This window comes from Fusarium keratoplasticum, chromosome 5 (assembly GCF_025433545.1).
Source record: "Fusarium keratoplasticum isolate Fu6.1 chromosome 5, whole genome shotgun sequence".
Taxonomy (NCBI): Eukaryota; Fungi; Ascomycota; class Sordariomycetes; order Hypocreales; family Nectriaceae; genus Fusarium; species Fusarium keratoplasticum.
Genome location: NC_070533.1, coordinates 3,008,421 through 3,031,014, shown reverse-complemented (window position 1 = coordinate 3,031,014; position 22,594 = coordinate 3,008,421). Strand labels below are relative to the sequence as shown.

Here is a 22,594-nt window from a genome sequence, read left to right as displayed (position 1 = left end):
AAAGCCTGGGTGGAATAAAGAAGCGAGCAATCAGTTAACCACATTCGAAAGTTAGACTGCTCTGAGCAACAGTTAGTTACTTATTGGAACAGAGAGAAATCACACATAGACGCAATATTGTCTGTTACACCTTGCATGGTTCACTATCTCTTTGTTTCACCTCGACATGTGGCATCTGCCTGTCAGCGGTGATAGGTCACCAACCATGTCATCCCAAACAAACCAAGCAAAGGGCATGTGTTTCAAGACTTCTGCTCTAATGACTTCTTTAACAAACGGTACCTGGGTAGAGAAATAGCTAAATACCAACGTCGAGGTGGGTATCAAGGAGGGGACCTCATCGCGGGTCGATCGAACGGTTAAACCCCGGCCAAGGCTTCCAAACTCCAAACCTCCAAATTGAGAGCGCTGCGATTGGATTTTGAGATCCCGAATTGCCGTGTCGAGCTTCCCGTTGCCGTCTTTTGCGCAATATCCGCCTCAAATATGCTTTTGTAAGGAACAATTCGATCGTCAACAATGTTGAGCACCCAGCTGATCCCGTCAGTTCCGCCATCTCATAGACAAATCCATCATGAGGGCACAATTGGCCCGCCATGCTCGACGGGTCCTTGTCCAGCACGCCCGGTGCCCGTCCTTCGCACTCTACTCGACTCCCCTGCGCCGAACGCTCCCTCCCAGATCGATAAATAACGGAAATTCACGTCGATACCTATTCGAAGGTCTATTTCAGAAAGCGCCCCGAGAGGTGCGGGAGCCCGAATTCGAGCCGGGATGGATGAAGATTATGGTCTGGCGGAGTCGCATGCTCGACAATCTGCGTCCCCCGCCGACAGAGGAATTGGTTCAAGCTTGGAGATCATTCTTTGATGGGAAAATGTCTAGCCGGAGGCCATTGAACGGTACCCAGGCCATGCAGTGCCGCCGACTTCTCAACTACCTTGTGGAAAAGCGCGAAGCATCCCCCGAGTCGAAATCGAAGCTGGAACGATCCGACATAGTCAAGGCCCTCGACGCCCTCGCCCAATTGAGGCCTCGTGAGAGGACCCAAGACCACCTCGAGTTTGCCAGATCCATATGGTCCACCCTCTGCTCAAACAATATGGATGAAGCGCAGTGGGCGCCCACTGGTGCCAAGTGGCCGCAGTACCTCAGTATATTATGTGCTTTTGGAGGCTCTGAGGAAGCTCTGGACTTGCTCCGTGCCCACTGGAAGGAAGTTGTCAAGCGCAGCGATACTTTCAAACGGACTCCTTTCTTGTCCGTGGCTCAGGCCTTGGCCTCTGATGGACATGAGGAGAAACTGCTGGAACTGGCTCAATACGCTGAGGAGAACGGTATCCCTTACGGCAAGCGTCTTCAAACCATCATGGTTTCCTTTTTCATCCAGAGAAACCGGCCCGCCGAGGTCAAGGCCTGGTTCGAGAAGAAAATCTCTTCCCAGCAACGCTCCTTTGAGATTTACCCTCAGTTGGCTCATTTTGCTGCCCGCCACGACCTGAAGGATTGGGCGGTGCCCTTCTTCCTCGAACTAGGGACAGGATTAACTGGCCAGAAAACTGAAAAGAAGTATTGGGATGCTTTGTTCCAGGGAATCTTGATCCTTGGAAAGGGCCTCAAGGAAGTGGAGGTCATGATGGCCAACATGGAAAAGATCTCTAAGGGAATTCTAAAGGCGGATACGAGCACCATCAACGGCCTCCTTCGTGCTGCCATTGAGATGGGGGATTCGGCGTTGGTGGACGAAATACTGCCACTGGCCAAGACCGAGGGGCGTGAGTTGAATGGTGAATCCCACCTGATCTTGATGAAGATGCACCTCCTGTCAGGCTACCTGCCAGGAGTCCAGGCTGCTTACAAGAAGGTGACGCACTTTGAGCCCTGGCATGCTGAGCCTGATCTTTGGTGGGAGTTTAGCCAGTTGTTCAACGAGTACCTCGTTGCACTTTGCGCCCAGAAGACGCCGGATTACAAGCTTATTGCCGAGATGCTTGAGTCTTCAGAGGAAATCCAAGTGCTTCTTGACCCAGAGACGGTCGCTACTCTTTGTATCCGTTTCTTGGAGAACGAGCAGCACTTTGAGGTGATGGATGTTCTGTCTGTTCACGCGTTTCACTACAGCGCCGCAGAACGAGCAGTGATTCAAAACGCCCTTGTGGACTTTTGTATCAACGAGCCCAGTACCTCGCGGGCATGGACTGGATATCAGCTTCTGCGGCAGTTCTTCCAGGATCTCAGCTTCGAGCACCGTGTGAAGCTGATGGATGCGTTTTTCGAGCGCAAACGCCCAGATATGGCAACCCATGTCTTTGGCCACATGCGACAACACCGAAACAACGACTATCATCCCAAGCGCGAGACGTACATTTCCTGTTTTGAGGGCTTGTCACAAAGCCCAGACCCCGAGGCTCTGGAGATGGTCTACAACATGTTCAAGATGGATATGACGGTAGAGCCAGACACGCAGCTGTACACATCGCTCATCCTCGCTCACGCGGCCAGTGATAAGCCTCTCCAGGCAATAGATTTCTGGCAGCTGATAGCGTCATCACCTGAGGGTCCAACATACACCAGTCTAGAAGCAATCTTCTGGGCTCTTGAGCGCAGCCCGAGAGGGGCCAAGAAGGCCCATTCAATCTGGAAGCAGCTGGAAACGCTTGACGTGGAGATCCCGCCCCAGGTTTACAACGCTTACTTGGGTGCTATGGCTGGCAGCGGGGAGCTGGAGAAGGTGGAGGGCATGATCACAGAGATGCGCTCAAGGACGTCGAGTGAGCCAGATGATATGACGTGAGTTTGACCTCGATTGCTGTCCAAGACTTGGCATAGCTGACACACAACAGATTAGGCATAGCGTTCAATGCTTTGCCAGGACAGGCCATGCAGGAGGCCTTTAAGAAATGGGCCAAGGCGCAGTATCCAGAGGCTTGGGAAGTCCTGGAGAAGAGAGGCAAGCGGTTGAACAGGGATTCGCTATGCCAGTTCAAGCTCAACAGAGTGTTGAGGGCTTGAAATGTATCAAAAAAGGGAAACGATCAAAAGGGAGAGGGGGTACGTTCCAAAAGTTGGTTTTTGATGTAGACAACTGTATCAATATGTTACATAGAGGTCGTGGCTGTTATACATATGACCAAAAAAACAAATAATGACCATGACATGATCTCATACAATCCGACTTTAAATAGGCTCTTAGTGTCGACCAAAGAATTGATCCCGCAGCATCTCGGGGTGGGCGTGGATGGTGGGATAGATGCCCATGCCCTGGACCCGGCGGACCATCTTGGCCACCTTGCGTTGGTTGACGGGTCGGAGACGGGTGAGTTGGGAGTGGTTGATCATGCCCGAGGGAGAGGTGAAGTGCTCGATGAGGGAGAAGTTCTGTATACGTCAGTTTAGGCTCAATTGAAGTGCAACACAGGTAGCTCACCTTGTACATGTCCAGAGGGCTGATGCCGAGAGCATCAACAACATCCACGTTCCGCACCGACCTCTTCCTCCACTTTTGCATCTCGACAGGACTCAGATCGTGAGGCGAGTAGACGTCACCGACTTCCCAGCGACGGGGCATCTGCTTGAGGAAGTCGCTCGACATCTTTTGGTTGCGGAGGAACTCCATCTGGGCCGTCTTCTCGCGCACAAAGCTCGCGTCCCTAGCCTTGTATCTCTCCATCATCCGGGCGGCGGCATCGCCGGGCTGCACTCTCGGGGATCGGTCGGCGCCCCGTCTGTTGCTGTTGAGGTTGGCGAGACGGCTAGTGTGGGTGCCACCTGTGGAGGGCTCGCGGGGAGGAAGGGCGGCGGATGCGGTGCAGGAGAATGGTCGGACAAAGGCCCGCACAGCCTCGGCGGCCGTCGTCGTCGGTAGTCGAGGAGGCATCGTGTGGTCAATTGGCGGCGAGGTTCCCAATGGCTGAAGTGTGGGCTTTGGTGATGCTCCGTCGTTGGAGTTTTGGGAGGTTTTTTGAGATGCCGGAACATGCCGCCCGTCCACCCGGAGGAATTCCGCATAGAGCAACGGCCCCACTCAGATTTTTGATGGTTTTCAAAACTCCAACCTTGGAACTTTGAGATCCATCACCACGACGAATTAATTACTCGACCGACGACGAGGGCTAGAAAAATCGATCGGGGGATCTTTCTTGAGCTTTTAATCTTGCCGCGATACTCGAAATACCTTCGTCATGGTCCGAAAACTCAAGCATCACGAGCAAAAGCTCCTGCGCAAGACAGACTTTATCACATACAAGTCGGACAATGGACATCGCGACAAGGCTGTCATTCGACGATACATGATCCAGAAGCCTGAGGACTACCACAAGTACAACCGTCTCTGCGGAGTATGTCTTCCACGGCCTTCAGGCTTTCCCTACGGACCATTGTCATGCTAACTCTGCATCACCAGTCTCTGCGACAACTTGCCCACCGCCTCTCTCTCCTCCCCCCCGAGAACGCAACCCGCCGCAAGCACGAAGAGCTCCTCCTCAACAAGCTCTATGACATGGGCATCCTCTCATCATCTTCCAAGCTATCCGCGGTGGAGAAGAACGTGACGGTCAGCGCCTTTGCCCGTCGCAGGCTTCCTGTGCTCATGACGCGGCTGCGCATGGCCGAGACGGTGCAGGCGGCGACAAAGATGATTGAGCAGGGCCACGTGCGCGTGGGAACCGAGACGGTCACGGACCCGGCGTATCTGGTTACGAGGGGCATGGAGGACTTTGTGACGTGGACCGTGGGCAGCAAGATTAAGCGCAACATTATGAAGTACCGGGATCAGCTCGACGACTTCGAGCTGCTGTAGGGTGGTACACACGCAAATTTGGCTTGAGGAGTTTGGCGTATGGGTTTCTTGCAAGAGCGGATTCTTGGTTTCATGGCATAAAAGGGTGGATGCTGGAATGGAAGATCTGATCTGTCGACGTCAGGAGGAGATTTACCTCTGTGAGCTTGCTGGTTCGCAGAGAACAAGGCAATGGAGGTTGTGGGGGAAGACTTCATGGTGAACAGTTGCAACTATAAACGTGGGAAATAGATAGGGTCGGTCATCATGGCCAGAACTGACCTCTGTTGTCTCTAATGTCAACTACGTCAAGGAATAGTCAACCAGTCACGAGCAACTCGACCCTTAAGTCTTCATCAAGCAGTATCTCGAGCACCTTTCAATACTTCAACTTGAGCTTCATCAGTTATCGAGGGCGGCTAAGTATGCCCGAGGTGACGCTCTCCTCGTCATCATAACCCAGACCCTCCCCATGAAGTAATCTCCAAAACACCATGATTCAAGTAGGGCTGCTCATGAACCATGCAACATGAACGGAATAGCTTCATCCTCCCAAATAAGACAATCAACTCGGCGAATTGCGTCAGGTCCAGTATCTCACCCCTCCATCGGCCCCGCTCGGCTCCGTATCCCGGGCCGGAAAAGTTACAAATGTCCCCGAGCACCCAAGTATTAGTTGCAAGCCCTATTCCTTTCTCATACACATCGCTCTTGTACTTTTATATCAACCAAAAGGCATACCTGTTACAGATTCGATACAGGCGTGGACTGCTTAACCGCCCACCATGGCCATCCTCTCCACCCTCAGGGAGCTCTTCCACCACCTCATCGACCCTTACCTCTTCATGAGCATATCCTTTCGCTTCCTCCCCGGCACCATCCTCGACCTCCTCCGCGCCGCCGACTTCCGCACCCTGCTCTCCCCCGCAGCCTTCAAGGAAGCCTGGTTCGGCAACACTTGGGCCTTTGTCGGACCCCAGGTAAAGGTCAACGCCGAGAAGCGCGTCATCCCCCTGCTCGAGGGCCGTGTGCACAACGGCGAGGTCGTGGAGGATGTCGTCAACCCGCCCATCAACGGCCTTGTCCTTGAGATTGGTGCAGGGAGCGGCATGTGGGCGGATGTTTTTGCCAAGGTTGGTGGGGGTGTTGGTGGTCATGATGAGCAGCTGAGGCATCGAAAGGGTGGGAATGGATTAACCCGTGTGTACGGCATTGAACCCAATCCTCAGTCAGCTGCAGCATTGAGACGGCGTGTCAAGGAGGTTGGGCTCGAGGGTGTTTATGAGGTCGTCCCCGTGGGTATCGAGTCCATCAACGATCCCACAGCTTGGGACGGACGGATTGAGCCTGGAACAGTCGACTGCATTGTCACCATCCTGTGTCTGTGCAGCATCCCTGAGCCTGAAAAGAACATCAAGCTGCTGTATGAGAGTCTCAAGAAGGGCGGTCGATGGTACGCCTATGAGCATGTCCAGGTTGAACAAGGGGGGTTCCTGCTCCGCGCTTATCAATGTAAGTTGAAGATATTACGCTTCAAGAGAGTGGATGCTGACATCAGTAGGGCTCACAAACATCGTCTGGTCGCAAGTCATGGGTTCATGCCGCATGTGCCGAGCCACGGGCAAGACATTAAGAGAAGCTGGGCCGTGGGAAAAGATCGATCTGGCGCCGCCAGTGGGTGAGCCAAGATTCGAGTTGCTTCCTCATGTTCTTGGAACATTGACCAAGTAGACGGTTGACGTACAGAGCAAATAGGAAGTAATGTCCGTGTATAACAGCAATGACCAACAGCAATGACCAGCAATGCATGCATGAAAGAACAAGGCATCATGAATTATTCTGGGTATCGATATCCAAACTCCAACGCCAATCAAAGCTCGTCATCATCGTCGTCATCTGAAAGAAAGATCGAGGTCCTCTTACTAGAGCCGTCCATCTTGATCTTGACTTCTCCCGAATCCTTGGTGTCCAGAGGTTCTGTCTTCAGAGCCTCTGCCTTAACCACCACCTTCTCCTTGGTCTCATCAACCTTGATATCCTCGGCTTTGAGAACCGATTTTGTCTCCAGGTGTTCATCCTTCACCTCCTCCTTGACCCCTCCTTTGACGTCAATGTCGGTTTTGGTTTCCATCTTCACATCCTCTTCCTTAGCATTAGTTTCAGCTTTTGCTTCCGTTCTCACATCCTCTTCCTTGACGAGACCCTCGCGGATCAGCTTGGCCTCTCTCCTCTTGTAGAACGTGTCCAAGCAGTTCCTCCTCGCTTCCTGAGTCCAGCTCTCCACCACCAGAGCAAATTCGGTCGCATTCGCGAACCCAAACTCTCTTGCCATCTCACAGAAATGTCGCAGCATCACCTGATTCGGGGGGTTGTAGACGCTGTGCAGACCGTCCCCGCAGTCTTCGTCGCTTTCGGCAAAGAGAGCGTTCTGGCCATCGGCATCACCCTCTGCATATGAAGTCATGGCAGCCCGACGTGAGAGCTGTTCCTCCACTTTGGACGATCCGAGAACTTCCGAGTTGTCGTGAGTATATTCAACACCTGCTGAAGTAAGGATGGCTTGGATAGCGTCACTTTTTGGCACCTTGGCCTTCTTCGACTCAAGCATTTTCTCCTGGTTCTCAGATGTGAGCAATGCAGCCAGCTGGCTCATGCCACCATCTTCAGCATCTGTGTCCTCATTCTTGACCATGCCAAGTGTCTCCCCGTCCTTGGCCGCTTTTTCCATGTCGACATCCACGAGGTTCACACCAGCCTTGGCTTCGGCAATGTTGGTCTTGTTCACGATGTCTTGAAGCAGCCCGCTATCGTTGTGATATCTAAAGATGTTGCCCAGTCCAAAGATTTCACCCTTCCTCTCGGTATCCTGCTGGACACCTTTGAAGTAGCGACGCTCAGACGATGCGGTATATCCGATGTTGGCTTGCTGTTGCTTGTAGATTTGTCGTGCGTACACAATCTCCTCTACCGTGCCCAGCGAAATGAGTCGAAACACTTCAACGTCACGGGTCTGGCCGATACGGTAGGCTCGATCCTGAGCTTGAAGATCGTAGGACGGGTTCCAGTGAGGGTCGACAATCACAACCTTGTTCGCAGAAGTGATGTTCAGTCCCACGCCTCCGGCCTTGGTCGAGATAAGAAACACAAACTGCGTCGGATCAGAGTTGAATGTATCGACAACCTCTTGACGCTGTTCGTAGCTCAGAGACCCATCCAGGTAACTGACAGTGTAACTCGTGTTGGTGAACAGGTGCTGCAAGATACGAAGAAGTCGCACGCTGTGAGAAAAGACAAGGACCTTGTCTCCGTTGCTGTGCCAAAACTTGAGCAACTTCTTCATAACTTTCCACTTTCCACAAAACTCGGGGTTAACCAGATTCTTAATCCGGTCCCGATTATCGTAGAGGTGCTTCCATGTATCCGGCATACAAGTCCGAAGAGTGTTTAGCTCTGAGGTATGTTTGGTATCCACGTCGGTCGTCTGTGGAACCAGCAGAGTAAGGTGGTTTGCCAACTTTTGCAGCACAATCATGCTGGGAAAGACAATGCTTTGCCATCTTGTGCCGCTGGGCAGAAAGCGGTTACAGCACCATCCTTTCCTGCTCTTCCCACAGCAAGGTTCGGAGAGACTTCGCAGAATATCGATCTCTTCGCTATCCAAGAAGTTCTCGTATGCATCTCGCTGAAGGTCTGTGAGGGGACAGAAGACGACTCGATCTGTCTTCTTGGGCAGTTGATGTGCAATGAGCGTCTTCATTCTCCGTAAGAAATACCTTGGTAAAAGATTGTGTGCCAACTTGTCGGCCGTCTGCCTTGCAAGACTGAGCTGGGCCACGGTTGCATCGTGAGATTGGCCAACAGTCAGAGGTTTGGTGACGGCTTGCGTCCACTCGGCGATTGTTCCAAAATGGCCAGGGTTCGTCCAATCCAGTAATGTCCAAAGCTCTTCGTACCTGTTCTGGATGGCGGTGCCAGTAAGGCCAATGCGGCAAAGCGCATTAATCTCGTTGAGCGCTTTGGTGGTTTCTGAGTATCTGTCTTTCAGCCGATGACATTCATCAGCAATCACGGCGTCCCATTGAACCATGTTGATGGAGCTCCTGCTGTTCTTGTAAGTGTCGTATGTAGTGATGACGATCTCGAGACGACCAGCACGGGCAGCACTGAGAACATCTTCCTTGTGAATTCCGTGGAAGAGATCAATGTGCCACCAACCCCAGCGGTTCAGCTCGTTTTTCCAGTTCATGATGAGGGATCCGGGACACACGACTAAGATCCTGGGGTACCAGCGGTCATTGTACTGCCGTATTTGCCGCATACGCTTGGCGTCACGCTCATCGCCAGTCTTGCCAAACGCAGCGGTCAAGAAAGCGGCCACCTGTACTGTCTTGCCGAGGCCCATGTCGTCGCCTAGAATGCCACCCTCCTGATACACAAACTTTCGGTGGAGGAAAGATACGCCAGCAATCTGATAGTCTCGGAGGTACTGTGCGATTGATGCCGGAATGAGACCTGCCGACTGAGGCAACTCGATATCCTTGTATGGTCGAGAGGGTTTGATTCCGCTGCTCTCTTCGAACTTGGGCCGTTCTTCCAACTCTCTCAGTCTCCTAGTTTCTTCAAAGTGTATTCCCGTGTAGTCTGGCGGGACCATGAGAGCAGCATCGTGATGACGCTTCTTGTTGGCGTCAAACTGCCGTCTTCGCTCAATCAGATATTCAGGCAATCCTGCGAGCTCAAAGTCTTCTTGGGGGACATGGTCGTCTGCATGCACATCATCACCTCTCTTCTTCCCTTTAGACTTTCGTTTAGCCCTTCGTTTCTTCGGCTTCATGGGCAAGTCATCATCGTCGTCAGTCCACTGGACCTTTTCCTCGATCTCGACAGGCTGTTTTCTTTTCTGGGCCGCCTTGGGGAGGGGGGATGCATTATTCCCAGACTCGGAAGCTGTATCTCCATCGTCGAGAATTTCAATCACCTCTACCTTGCCTGGGGGCATATTTGGAACATGGGGTTGGTGCAGTGACTGTGATGAGTGCAGATTCACGCTCACGTGTGGCGACGCGTTAGGCACGTCGAGGCTTGAGCGAAAGCACGTGACCCAACTTACAAGTCTTCACACAACACATCTGAATCACACCAGGAACCCTTTCTCAGCTGCTTCTTACTAGAGTGTTCTGCAAGATTCCATTCTCAGCAAGCGAGCCCTCAGCTTCATCCCTGACCTGCATCGCCCAAGACGCTCTCGTCAGATGACTCTTGCAGCATTGCAACGCTCAGCTCAGAGCGAATGTCTGGTGTAAAACAAGGCCCCACTCCACTTTGCACAGACGCATGACAGCTGCTCAGCCACCCACCGAAGGACCCGAGCTTGTCCTGTCCAATCCAATCCCGGTAGTTGGAACATTGATGAGTGATGTCAGAATCTTTTCTCCTTCGGTTGAAAAGTTATCAGCATGATGAAAACAGCAAAATCAAGCTCGGGGCAGCCTCCCCTGTTGCGGGCTTGAGATCATGATCATCTTCGAATCGCGCAATCTTGTCATGACGCTCTTGGTAGGCTGCTTCGTAAATATTGCACTTATTGTGGGATCGCCAATCAAAACACCATGCCAGAGTCCGTGTACTTCATCTGCCGGCACTTGCGCGACATGTAACCCGGACCATTTTAGCTTCACATTGACCAGAGAGTAAAACAGAACATTGTCGAAGTGGAAAGATCAGTTGGATTGACGGGTATCGAATTAATAACTAAAAAGCCCAGCGCGTCGTTGCCTTCAGAGCCAATCCAACGTACGCCTCCATGTCGCAAACAAAGGAAAGTGAATAAAAGAGTTGCAGAGCACCCCATGTCTGTCGTGAAATCGGCACCCAAACGCCCAGGCGTGGGTCACCGGCGTAAGGTATCAAAGCGAAGAGAAAAGAATGCACCCCATCACGGCGCTCTCGGCGACAGCATGCGCCCAGCCGTCCCCGGCATCCTCGGCAGCCATTGGTGTCTTGGCCGTCAGACAATGCGTGTCCCGTGGTCCATGACTAGCTGCCGTGTCTGGCTGGTCGTTGACGGTTCGAGAGCGGGGCTGGCCGACACTCCCTAGAGCTCATCTCATCGAGCTGAGCTGAGCTGGCCGGGGACTGCTACGGCCCCGAGAAGCGAGGTGTGAGGCGGCCTTAATACTTCAGGATGATGTACAGGGCGTGGATGATACCGGGAATGTAACCTGCAAGGTGGGGTTAGAAGACTGTAGGCATCGGGGATAGGAATGTCATAAAAAGCGAGATGCTTCGACTTCGGAGGAGCCGGAGATGAGACTGAGAGAAAGAGAGTCTTACCCAGAATGGTCAACAGGATGTTGATGAGGAAATCGGCGCCGCAGCCACGCTCGAGGAAGACACCCACGGGAGGGAGGATGATGGCAAGGAGGATCTTGCAGATGTCGCTGTTGTAAGTCAGTAAGTATATGTCTTCTTGTTGCTTCATCGTCTCGGAGGAGCTCGAGAATCCCAGAGCAAGACATCATATCGACAATTACATTGCCGCGACATGAAATGAATTGCGGAATACTCGGAATGACGTCGTTGCGAGAGTGAGGGCGAGGGCTAGCTTACCTAGCAGTGAAAGGCATGATGTCGGTGTTGAAGAGTTGTTACTCGAAGAGATGTACTTGATAGTGGTCGAGAGTGTTGTATCGAAATCTTTACGCAAAGACGATGAAGTCGTGAGAGCAGAGTATGAGTTGTAAAAGGGCAAGCTGTAAGAAGGGGGGGGAACAAATTGTCTTTTATATCAGTGATCCGGAGCTTCCTCACCCATGCACCTCACACCCCATTCACTGCCCTTTGCCCATCTTGGCTCCTCGTTCCAACTTTCCCCGTCTCCTTGACGAACCACGCAACCAAGCAGAGCCTGCCATCCCGCAGCACCGACAACCCCGTGGTCCCCGTCAGCCCAGCCCTGCGACACCTTCGAGTTCTGGGCACTGCGTCATCGATTCGCTGGTCATGAAGGGGGGTGGGCAAGCCACAGGGACGACGTCTCGGAGCAGGGAAGCACGGCCAAGCGAACTCTGCCCTGCTTTTTTCCTCCTGGCCAAGCACAATGCGCACCAGGACGAAGGTGGTCCATCTTGGTAAGAAGCTTGGAGAGGTTTGGGTAGTCGGCAGTCCCATGTCCTAGGAAGGCTACGTCATGAATACGCCGCAGGCCAATCGTGCAAGGGCCGCTGTGGGGCGACGCCACGACGGTTTACGCGGATGCAGCTAGATACGGCCGCTACCGTGACGCAGCTGAGCCACATATGGCGCAGCAACGACGACAACAAAGCATCACTCCATGGAATCACGATCCCCTGTGGCGAGCAAATGGCCATTCATGATTTGATGCATTTGTTGTCGATGTGGCTTGGCGGCTTTTGTTCTCCTCTGTCTGCACCGCCTTGTAGTTGGGCCAAATCTCGATGCCCAGACATTTAGACCTTCCAGAAGCCAATGCCCAAGTGAGACAGGCTGCGTCAATCGTGTGGCTGGTGTCCCGCGGCAAAGAAGCTTTCATCCATCCAAGGGTGCCTGGCAAACAAGATTCCCTGACGCTCACTGTCGTAATTGGGGCAAGGCTAGAGCGGCTTGGGCGACCCTCTCGAGGTGCCGGTTGCCGGGAACAGCCCGGAACGGAATGATCATATGGACGGACCTTGGGGCCTTTGCCAAGATGCAGAACCGCCATGCACAAGTTGAGACATCAACAATCAAGATCCTGTGGCATGGCATGTTTTCTCGCTTCCCGCGTGGCTGAGCAAACAATTCACCGCCGCTCTTGGCCCTTTCTTTTATCGCTTCATGTTTCGAAGCAGGTGGAACGCGTCAGTGCCAAGCTTCATGGCAGGCAGAAAACTACGGCCTCTCGGCACTAGAGTGGAGGGCCAAGATATTAATAATATGTCGGCCACCCCATCAGGTATGGTTGCAGACCATGATTTTCTCTCTGCCGACGGACGGAACCATGTGTCTGGGGTCAAGATCGCTGTTTGCGAAAACGCCGTTGTAAACGTAGGACAACATGAATTCAACTCCGTGCTCATCTCGGCGATGATATCAATAATTATTTGCACTTCCGAAACTAGGGTTGTAAACTAACCCAGGTCGACCTCAGGGTTTTCGTTTACGGCTCGTCCAATGGCGATCCATAAAGTGAAATGGCCCGACGAGGCTGGGGCTCTGTAAGCCGAGAATACAGATAACGAAGAGTAGCTTAAGCAAGATAGGAATAATTTAACCATATGACATTCTTCGCTCGGAACGCTCGGCACCTCGTAAAGTCTCGTTTTTTCGGACCTGAGCGAGATGTCCGCATTAATTTGCCTCCCCTTGGCACGTCGTTGACAATCCTCGCAAGGTCTGGCCGGCTTTCACGGTCTACCTCGGTAGTCAGGTAATTGAAGCCCAGAGCTCGGCTACCGATAATAAACGTTATGTGTAGCATGTTGTCTTTCCTCGAGACTACCCCTTAAGACTAGAACTATTGGCTCCCGGCAGATAAAGATGAAGCGATGGATGTTGTTCAACGTTGAGAGAGATTATATACAAGCCTGCGCCATACAACCTGTCTAATAGCCCCCATCGCTTCATGCGCCCCATGTCGCCTAATCCAGTCCTCAACCTTAAAAAAGATCGACCTTTGTCCTGCTTTGGCGAGCTGGTGGATCAAGTAAACAATTAGGCTATAAGTGCAAATGCACATGGTACGTCATTGTATGGCGATGCCACTACATGGCTCACCCTACAGGACAAGATTAACTACATTGCTTACATGCCACATAATTACAAGACTGGATGACTGATCAGACAGGGCCATGAGTATGTTACTTCTGGTTTTAGGAAAATCTCCAGGGTGCGATTGATGTTTGAATGACGTGAATGGGGCATCTTCGACTTGTAGTCTGGATTAAAGGCTCCATCATGATCTGGTGCCAATGCTGCCCCTGACGTATCTACCTTATGATGTTTCCAACTACAGTCGATATGCCGTGCTCTGAGTTCATACTTCAAAGTATCGAGGTTGCGGAGTGTTACAAATGGGGTTAAACGGCGTCATCAAGATTAGAAAAAAAAAAAGGCGTTTTCTGCTCCTCTGCCAGATATTTTATCATGAGAAGGTAAGCATAACCAACATCAACAATGTTTTAAAGCCAGTCCATAGGCCGTCGATGTAAACGCGTAGAGATAAGTAGTGCGCCGAGCTCATTCGTCGTTTTCTTCCAGTGACCTCAAGCTATCCTATTACCTAGGTAGGTAGTGTACAACCTAAAGGGGTCTTATACAAAACTGGCCATTGCAGACGGATGGTATGAAGTGTATGCAACATGCAAGAAATTTATTGCAACTGGGTGCTCAAATATTAGCGAGACACTACTGCTACTGTACAGACTAGATATACAGCTTTTATGACAAAGATGCTTTGCATCTTATTTTACACCTGAGCCTTGACCTATTCCTCCTTGATCTCAGAAACGGCCCATCGCTTGCCGTAAAAGACATTTCCAAGAAGCTTGGAGCCCACGAAGTATCCAACATAGGCACCGGCAACAATGGTGACGGGCCACTTCTGCCACTCGCGATCCCAGTCAAGGGGGATGGGCACGGCTCCGAGCCACGCGCCGACCACGGTGCCCACGAAGCCGCCAAAGGTCTGGTCGAAGGGGGCCGAGACGCTGACGACGGCCTGGAGGGGCACGGGGTCGGAGCCGCGGACGTAGAAGATGGGGTAGATGGCGAGGACGGCGATGTGCGCGGCGCAGAGGAACGTGTGGGAGGCGTGGGTGAGGAATGGGGCGCCGAAGAGGACGAAGAGGATGTGAAGGACGGGCGTCAGGATGAGGGCGAGGACCAGAGAGATGACGGCGGTCTAGGTGACATGTATTAGCTTCGAGGTCTCCAGGTTTAGCATGTTCCCAACACATACAGCAAATGCCTTTGGTTCCCGCGTATCCGACTTCTTCTTCTCGCCTGGTCGCAGCTTCTTAGAACCCTTTGCGCCCGAAGATCCCGCGGCGGGAAGACACAGGGTTACATAGAGTGTCTGGATAACAGCAACCACAGGCAGTCCGATCTGAAGTGTCGACACAGGATCGGCCACGAGGGCATCGAAGCGCCAGACAAACAGGCCAGCGAGCACAAGCTGGTGGACGACGGAGACAGGCAGGGCGAGGGGAGTGTTGAGCAGCGGAATCGCAGGCACAACAGCCTTGGGAGCAGCCGGCTGGGCGGGAGCGCCCTTGATCAGAGTCGTCGACATTGTGACCGGGTCGATCAGGGGCATTGGGCTTGTGGTGGTGTAAACGAGTGTCTGGAGCGGCTCGGGCTCGTCGCGATCTCCAATTCCCTCGGGCAAATCACCAACAAGGTAGCTTGGCTCTGGAGTTGCCAGGTGTGGCTTGGCGGGCTGGCGCGACATCACGTTTCAAGTCACATGATGAAAATCGTGTAACCCGTTTCACCAGTGGCTCGTCCGAGTGGTCGGCTCCGAAGCCCATACTCATCCGTGCCATTGCTCGCTCGACTGTATCACCACCACCATCATGAAATTCTCCGGGGAGGGCCAGACCAGACCACTGGTCCGGGACGGGACGGGCTAGTATGGCAGGAAAGTGGCAGCATCGTGGAACCGTAAGCCATTGATATCGGCATCGGCGAGGGCCACGGCAGTGTGATCGCATCGCCATCTAGGATCTCATGCAATCTGGGCTGTCAATCTAGAAACCATCCAGTCATACAACCTGGAACGAGCAAGGACAAAACATGCCAGGAACCCGACCGGCCGGGCTAGAACATGGCTGAAAGAGGTAGGGCAGAGGGTGTTTGGGGTACCGAGGAGAGCATCATGACTGGCTGAGCTGAGCTGAGCATCTGATCATGGCATTTTTTCTTTGTGTGAATGCCGAGCCTCACGCAGATAGCTCGCTCTTCCCCGGAGGCTCACTAGGTCCCCTTGCTCAGCTGCCATGAGTCGATGAGGCCATGGCCAGATGTTCCCGGGAGAAACAGGACGGTTGCCAGGCCCGGGCGTCTGACCAATCATGAGACTCGCCGGTCCCCGCCGACCGGAGCGAGATGGCACCACAACGACCGTCCTCGCCCTCGAAATCGTGCCATGCACCTCCGGCCTGGGGTGCTGACTGATGGCTCTCTGGCGGCTGCCATTGGTCAGCTTGTCTTACACCCTCAAGCACCCCGGTGTCAGTACAATGGCTGGTGGCATGATGGCCTCGAGACAAGATGAAATCTGACCACAATGGATGTATCCGGCTCAGCGGGTGCTGGGAGCTCGCCGTTTGAACGATTGTCGGGAACAAATTTGTTATCCCTGCCAACAAGATCGGCATGCCACGTCTGTATAAGAATCGAAGCCATCTGCCTTCTCCAAGTCCATCTTCTCTCACCACCATCAACAGCATCAACAGAGCAATCTCAACTCTCCAATCACCTCTCCACTCTCGCCTTTAAAACAACAAAACTCACCACTCAATCCAATTCGTCTTCTGCGAGTCTCGGGTTTAAATTCGATTCATCTCTAAATCTCTCAACTCAACAACAAACAATTTACAACACCACTTAATCAACATGTCTCCCATCGTTGTCCGATCTGCCGCCCGCGCTGTTCAGCGCCGCCAGTTCTCTCTCCTCAGCGCCATGCGAACCGTTGGCCGATCCATGGAGTCTCACCCCTTTGAGCGCCTGCCCATCAGCCAGCAGCCCGCCAAGCCCGACTACGCCAAGATGTTCAAGCGAGTTGGCAGCCAGGCTCTCTTGTAAGTTGCCAATTGCATCCTCGCATATACACAATATACTAACTAGTATTTCTTCAGCTTCTTCCCTGGCTTCGCCGTCATTCTTGGCTGGCCCCTCGCCGCCGAGGCTGCCTTCGATGGCCGACTCTAAGCAGCCAATTGGCACATGATCGATTCTTTGGATCAACTTCGAAAGCGAGCGAGACTCGACGGGACCGTTCCTCGATAGACCATACACTTTGGCTACATTGTTGGATACCGGGACCATTTGTGACAATGCACAGTCACTTTTGTACATAGCATTGAAAGGCGTTTGAGGTGCATTGGAAGCTGGAAGATGCACACAGCATCAGAGCTACGACTATGATAAATTTCTAGAAATATAATTCCATATGTCAACCAACTATGAGTCTCTTTTTGGATGTGAAAACTTGTGTTTTCGATTGCGGCTGTTACTGGTTTAATTAATATACTATCATCAAGGGACCCCTTCTTCTGATCATGCTCATGCAAGAACTTGCATCTGTCACATAGTAATCAACATGAACCATCTTCGTGCATGAACCTCTTGGAGGGGTATCAAACAATGAAATTTCTATCAAGTGTATCGTACATATTAAATTCGTCTCAACCGTCACCTCGTCGCCAATTAGTGACCACCCAAGTTCGGCTCATTATACCCAGAGTGATATGCTCCCACAGACTTGTATCCCGACCTCTTCTCCTCCCTCTTACCACCAAACATCTTGCCGACCATGAAAGCGGCCGCCATCAGGATAGGCACTCCGACGCCGACTCCAATAGCAACTCCCTTCTCCCACTTGCGCCTCTCATCTTCTCTGGCCTTCTCGCTCTGTGTCTCAAGATACGGCACCACGTCATCGTCCATGACGATGAACTTTGACGACTTGTCCATCCATGGGTTTCCGTGGACACGTCCCTCGCCCTCATAGGGCCGGTCGGGCTGTGAGACGGCCCAGAGGTTCTTGAGGTTGCTAGCAGCAGCCTTGACCTGCTCGGCGTCGATGTCGTCGTGGTCCTTGGTAGGAAAGTCGGCAGCGAGATCCTTAAACTTGAACGTGTAGGACGTCTCCTTGTTCTTGAGCTCTGTTTACAGGCGTCAGTTTGCGCGTCTAAAGTGACCCTAGAAAAACACACCCTTCTTCCAAGTCAAGCTACTCGAGTTGCTAGGCGTCTCAGGATCCCTCACGAAATGCCACTCAATGAGAGTAGAGTAGTCGTCGTCGGTTCCATGCCAGCTAATGGTGTACTCCTTATCCCAGAGAACCATGGCCGGGTTGTCGCCCTCGTCGCGGTTATAGTACGGCCATGTGTTGTTGGGGTATGAGCAACCCTTCGCCGAGTCCTCCTTGTTGGTAGAGCACCACACGAACGAGGTGACACAAATAGCGTCGTCTTGCTTGCAAAGCCATCGGTCTTTGGCGGGGTCAAAAGCGCTCGCCGACGAGAGCAGACCCGTCGCAGCGAGAGCGAGGAGCAGGCCGTTGCGGGTGTTAGCCATGATGAGTACGTAAACACGCGACTGAAATCTGGAGTTTGCAATGAATCGTCGCGTTCACTTCACGATCTTGAAAAAGACTCGGCCCCAGAGCCGAAACCCCAGGGACCGGCGGGGGCATGAAGTCATGTTATAGACAATCCCAAAGCCCCGACCCAACATGTCACAGAGACAGGCCATCAAAACAACCGGGGTCAGTATAGCGCCAGATATCCGGCACCATCGCTTCATACGAGGAAGCACTGACATTTTCATCCCATCCCATGGTGTTGACCCATCCCCACCAAGGCTAGCAGAGTTTCTGATTCCGGGCGCATCTCCGAGCTGCAACCAAAAAATCTTTCCAATAAAAAACTAGTCCCACAGAATAGACTCGGAGGCCGTATCTCTGCTCCGATTTGAGAGGTGGTAATTTCCAGCTGGTGTTAGCGGAGGAGCTGTTAATTGCAGGGTTGTGTGGGATCTTTGAGTGTTCAGGGTTTGGATCGCCAAGGGTCTGATACACAGGGGGTGGCAAACTTAATTTTAGAACCCGAGGTCTATTTGGAGAAGGAGAAGAGACGAGTGACAGATGCTGCCAGGGCTGCCCTCCTGTCCTTAGCGTCGATGCAGCCTCTGGGTGCGGGTTAAAATTGCAGTGCAAGTACGATCCTCATTTGCAGAGGATTTGTAGGGCACCGCGTTTGTGGAGGATTTGTAGGGGAATATAGGCAATTCCTTGCAGCGACCATATGGAGCAGATTAAAGATATTCGGGGCATTATCTTCTCTATTCCTTAATTTCATAAAGCTGCCCGCTTGTTTGGAGATAAGTATATTCTGGGATGAAGTGCATTAAAAGCCAATGCCTACTATGGGACCAAGCCTTCAAGACGCCTGCTATGGACTTGAATGACATGGGGTCCATACGTTGTTGCATTTTATCAGTCAAAGCATCAAGGCCAAGAGATTAGTTTCCTACGATTACGCTTCTTGCCCTGATTTACAGCCAATGGAATCGAAAAGGGAGAGACATATGCTGCCCAAGGTAATCGCTGGGTGTTAGAAATGCTCACCACCCAGACATCACAGGTGGCTCTATAAGTTGCACTTATCAAGTCCGCCTATGCACAATGAAGCGCACAAAAGCAAGCAAGTCCCATAGATGGTATCTAGGTACATCGAATAACTTCCATCTCATCAACAGTCCCTGTACCAAGTCAAGACTAAGCCTCTTTCTTGCCAATGCTGTCGAGTTCCGTGCGAGTAGTCAAGAGTTGTGGCAACTACCAGCGCTGCCTATCATGTACAACTATTCGGGACGCATTTCACACACACTCCAGTGCCAGTAATACGCAAAAGGGTCCCTCTTCATTGGCAATCCTTGAGCTTTGGTCGGGTGTACCTCACAAGGAGATAGGAAGGATCGAAGTCTGCAGTTTAAGCATTTTCAATAATGATCACTGTGCCATAAACACGCCAATCCCCTTCCCGCTGACTGCGATGGTTCATAAAAATAGAGAAGTGTTCTCTTGAAAAACTGATACTGTTCTAGAATCAATCTACTCCACGAAGGCATCACTCCCACTTTGCCCTCGTTTCCTACCACGTGGTGATCGCAATACTAACAAATCGTACCAAGACATCAACACCATTCCCAGGAACTTGGCCATATCTCGCAAGAGCTGGTTGCCATAGTATTCCATGACACCGATATACAACATGACATGACAAACAATCCCAAGTAACGCCAGTCTAACTCCCATAAGCCCTTCCAGGCAATCCAAGTCTAAGACAGTCCATACATGCAACTAACACCTACCCCTGTAAACGACTAAAGCAACTCTCCCTCTCCTTCTTCTTCTACAAGGTCATCGTCTTCCTCCCAGTCAACTTGAGCCGCCATTTCCTCTGCTCTCCGCTGAACCTCAGCCAGGCCTGAAAGCTCTGCAACATAGTCCTTCTCCTGGAGCGCCTTCTTGACAAATCCCCAGCCATCCTTGCGGAAAGCATCAAGGATCTTGGGACTACATGCGCTGCAGCAGTCATATGACTGACCCCGAATGACGATATTCTGGAACGTCGACACATATCCTCGGACCTGGTGCGGCACCAGACCCAAGGCATGGTCAGGGGGGTCTCTCTCAGGTACCACTCCTGGTGTTGGCTGCGGAGCTGGTGCATCTTTACCCAGAGGATGCTGAAGCAAGCTCGTCAACAACTCGACGAGAAGAGCAGAGGCAATAGCTGCAACGCCTGGCCTAGTGACGGTGCACTGCTGATCAAGGGTCTGATCCTTCTGTGACTAGAGAAGAGTTAGATATGGAACTATCAATGAATCAGAAGACTTACATCTGCTGGAGCAACAACGTCGTTGCAGAAATAGCAACCAAGTGGTGCCTGACCTTCAACGTTGGTCTCGCTTCCATGTCGCATCACGACATACGAGTCAAAGCCCAGAGCTGCGTTCATGACGATCTTGCCCGCAGCCTTTCCCATGACAGTTGGCAGCCATCGAGACTCTCTCGAATCCATGAGGAGGAAGATAGCATCATGCTCATCGATGAGCTTTGCCAGTTTCTCATAGTCTCCTCGCGTCTTGGCCTCGTCTGTAAATGGGTGTCCAAGCATAGGAACTGACAAAGCATGTCCCTCACTGTCGACACCAGGGTAGATCTGTTTGAGTACCTCAGCTGCCCGGGGTGCCTTTGGCTTCCCACCCTCGAGACAATCAGTAAACTCGAAGAGTGGCTGTCGCACAGGATTCGAAAACGAGACCCTTCCATAATCCACAAATGTGATCTTCCGGACGCCCCAGCCCATGAGGTTTCTCGAAACGTAGCTCCCCAGAGTGCCAGCGCCGAGGAGGAGGCACTTTGTATTCTTGATCTTTTCCAGGTCCAGATTTGGCGCAATCCTCCATTTCATCAGCTTCAAGTTCAGATCAACTGAGCTATCGGCCAACCGGGCGGGATCCATGTATTCGCTCAAGCTGACCTGCTGAGCCTGGAGTTTGCCGTTTCGTGACCTCTCCCAGCCTGTAACCTTGGGCATTTCGGTGATCTCCAGGTTCTCGACAGGGTCCATCTCAATCGGAAGGATCACACTTCGCGCCTCGTGCCTCCTAGCCCAGGTATCTCGGTAGCAGAGGATCTTGACCTTTGTCAAACGAAACCTCTGCCGAATGAGAATCAGGTAATTCCGCAGGGGCCACCCAGGTCCCTCGGGGTATGTTGAAGGGTCGACAAAGGCGACATACTGGTCCTCCTCGGGAACCTGGTTGAAGAAACCGTCCTCGAAATCTCGAAGGGAGCCAACTTCCCACTTGTAAGGAAGATTGTGAGAGGCGTCGGTATCCTCAGTCTGTTGGTGGGCTCCGTGCACTTTCTTGGCCAAGAAGAAACCATGCTCACGAGCATCCACGCTGTACCTCCATGTCCCAACTCTATCCACGAGAGCTGTACTCTCCTCGGCGTTGAGGTGCTCGGCCGGACCGGATCGTTTCCAGGAAGGATCGGAGTGAAGGGCCGGGAAAGCGAACCAGTATGTGAACTTGTACTTTTTGAGGTCGGCGTAGGAGAGGATGACAAATGACGAGAGGAGTGACGGAACAGAGTAGATGCTACCATCTTTGATCGCGTCCCAGACCTATAATTGTCAGCAAAACCCGCATGCGCCCGCTCGATTATATCCAAGTACCTGTCGACCAGCGGTCTTAATCATGGCAGACTTATCCATGTTCTTAAAATCCTCGAGCGTGTTGACGTTCCTAATAATACCCTCGGCCCTCATCGTCCCAAGAGGCGGACTGGGCGCATTAGTTCTGCGATGGTCAGAGAGGAATGCGCAAAATCAAATAAGGAGCCTACCTGCCGCTCGTGAGAGCATTTCCTAGGATCTGCATGCGACAGCTAGACTCGGGGTCTTCCAGCCGCGGCTCGTAGAGTCCCAGTACGCTACGCGCCGAGTCGTCGAGCTTGTCATGGTCGAGCTTTGAGCCGAAGAGCGCCGAGTAGAACGGCAGCTCTATCTCGGACGTAAAAGTCGCGAACTGCAGGGGCTTCGCAGCCATGTTGACGGTTTTGACGGGCTTGTCGCCTGCTGCTGAGCGTTGGTAGACGTATGGAGGTTTCAAGGGTTCCAAGGATGTTGCGCAGACAGCGGTTGACAGTGAAAGGAAGAGGATGAGTATGAGTATATAATGTAGGAGCTAGATTAGGCACGCAAGTGTGGACGGCTGACACGGCGAGGCTGTCACTTGATGCGGATGTGAACTCAGTTGGTCACTCAACTCAGGTCCTGTCGTCACAAGACAATGACGAGTAGCTTCCATCAAGCATAAGCAGCCAGGGCACCAGGCGGCCCCGCGGCGGGGTACAGCTTATCGGCCGCTCAACCCGGCCTTATCGCCCACCCATCAGGCAGCCAAGAAGCCAAAAAGTCAGCCCTGTTTAACGCCCGGGTGTAGGGTAGCTGCCGTCACAGGTCAGTCTAACATGCAGCAAAGGATTGGCTCTCAACCCTCAGAACCGGCGTC

At 52.4% G+C, this 22,594-nt stretch overlaps 10 protein-coding genes across 10 annotated transcripts; 4 read left to right on the top strand and 6 right to left on the bottom strand.

Annotated features, from left to right (window-relative positions):
* Positions 1 to 574: 574 nt before the first annotated feature.
* Positions 575 to 3,012, top strand: NCS57_00756300 (uncharacterized protein; the record flags this gene model as incomplete). Its single annotated transcript, XM_053057409.1, has 2 exons — positions 575 to 2,790; positions 2,844 to 3,012. 2 exons carry the CDS (start codon positions 575 to 577, stop codon positions 3,010 to 3,012), a joined length of 2,385 nt encoding a protein of 794 aa, XP_052913604.1.
* A 177-nt stretch (positions 3,013 to 3,189) lies between these two features.
* On the bottom strand, positions 3,190 to 3,964 carry NCS57_00756200 (uncharacterized protein; the record flags this gene model as incomplete). Its single annotated transcript, XM_053057408.1, has 2 exons — positions 3,428 to 3,964; positions 3,190 to 3,378 (listed from the first exon to the last, which is right to left on the bottom strand). The coding sequence occupies exons 1-2, from the start codon at positions 3,875 to 3,877 to the stop codon at positions 3,190 to 3,192; spliced, it is 639 nt and encodes a 212-aa protein (XP_052913603.1). The 5' UTR covers positions 3,878 to 3,964.
* Positions 3,965 to 4,181: 217 nt separating this feature from the next.
* On the top strand, positions 4,182 to 4,798 carry NCS57_00756100 (U3 small nucleolar ribonucleoprotein IMP3; the record flags this gene model as incomplete). The annotated part of the gene is made up of 2 exons (XM_053057407.1): positions 4,182 to 4,337; positions 4,403 to 4,798. 2 exons carry the CDS (start codon positions 4,182 to 4,184, stop codon positions 4,796 to 4,798), a joined length of 552 nt encoding a protein of 183 aa, XP_052913602.1.
* Positions 4,799 to 5,562: 764 nt separating this feature from the next.
* NCS57_00756000 (uncharacterized protein) lies at positions 5,563 to 6,508 on the top strand (the record flags this gene model as incomplete). Its single annotated transcript, XM_053057406.1, has 2 exons — positions 5,563 to 6,289; positions 6,339 to 6,508. The coding sequence occupies 2 exons, from the start codon at positions 5,563 to 5,565 to the stop codon at positions 6,506 to 6,508; spliced, it is 897 nt and encodes a 298-aa protein (XP_052913601.1).
* A 139-nt stretch (positions 6,509 to 6,647) lies between these two features.
* On the bottom strand, positions 6,648 to 9,776 carry NCS57_00755900 (uncharacterized protein; the record flags this gene model as incomplete). The annotated part of the gene is made up of 1 exon (XM_053057405.1): positions 6,648 to 9,776. One exon carries the CDS (start codon positions 9,774 to 9,776, stop codon positions 6,648 to 6,650), a length of 3,129 nt encoding a protein of 1,042 aa, XP_052913600.1.
* A 1,172-nt stretch (positions 9,777 to 10,948) lies between these two features.
* NCS57_00755800 (uncharacterized protein) lies at positions 10,949 to 11,403 on the bottom strand (the record flags this gene model as incomplete). The annotated part of the gene is made up of 3 exons (XM_053057404.1): positions 10,949 to 10,998; positions 11,111 to 11,217; positions 11,387 to 11,403. The coding sequence occupies 3 exons, from the start codon at positions 11,401 to 11,403 to the stop codon at positions 10,949 to 10,951; spliced, it is 174 nt and encodes a 57-aa protein (XP_052913599.1).
* Positions 11,404 to 14,261: 2,858 nt separating this feature from the next.
* On the bottom strand, positions 14,262 to 15,227 carry NCS57_00755700 (Glycosylphosphatidylinositol anchor biosynthesis protein 11; the record flags this gene model as incomplete). Its single annotated transcript, XM_053057403.1, has 2 exons — positions 14,262 to 14,678; positions 14,736 to 15,227. The coding sequence occupies 2 exons, from the start codon at positions 15,225 to 15,227 to the stop codon at positions 14,262 to 14,264; spliced, it is 909 nt and encodes a 302-aa protein (XP_052913598.1).
* Positions 15,228 to 16,393: 1,166 nt separating this feature from the next.
* On the top strand, positions 16,394 to 16,711 carry NCS57_00755600 (uncharacterized protein; the record flags this gene model as incomplete). The annotated part of the gene is made up of 2 exons (XM_053057402.1): positions 16,394 to 16,581; positions 16,639 to 16,711. The coding sequence occupies 2 exons, from the start codon at positions 16,394 to 16,396 to the stop codon at positions 16,709 to 16,711; spliced, it is 261 nt and encodes an 86-aa protein (XP_052913597.1).
* A 498-nt stretch (positions 16,712 to 17,209) lies between these two features.
* NCS57_00755500 (uncharacterized protein) lies at positions 17,210 to 18,082 on the bottom strand (the record flags this gene model as incomplete). Its single annotated transcript, XM_053057401.1, has 2 exons — positions 17,210 to 17,667; positions 17,719 to 18,082. 2 exons carry the CDS (start codon positions 18,080 to 18,082, stop codon positions 17,210 to 17,212), a joined length of 822 nt encoding a protein of 273 aa, XP_052913596.1.
* A 1,809-nt stretch (positions 18,083 to 19,891) lies between these two features.
* Positions 19,892 to 22,129, bottom strand: NCS57_00755400 (Ubiquitin-like modifier-activating enzyme ATG7; the record flags this gene model as incomplete). Its single annotated transcript, XM_053057400.1, has 4 exons — positions 19,892 to 20,362; positions 20,410 to 21,705; positions 21,757 to 21,880; positions 21,927 to 22,129. 4 exons carry the CDS (start codon positions 22,127 to 22,129, stop codon positions 19,892 to 19,894), a joined length of 2,094 nt encoding a protein of 697 aa, XP_052913595.1.
* Between the last annotated feature and the right edge of the window lie 465 nt (positions 22,130 to 22,594).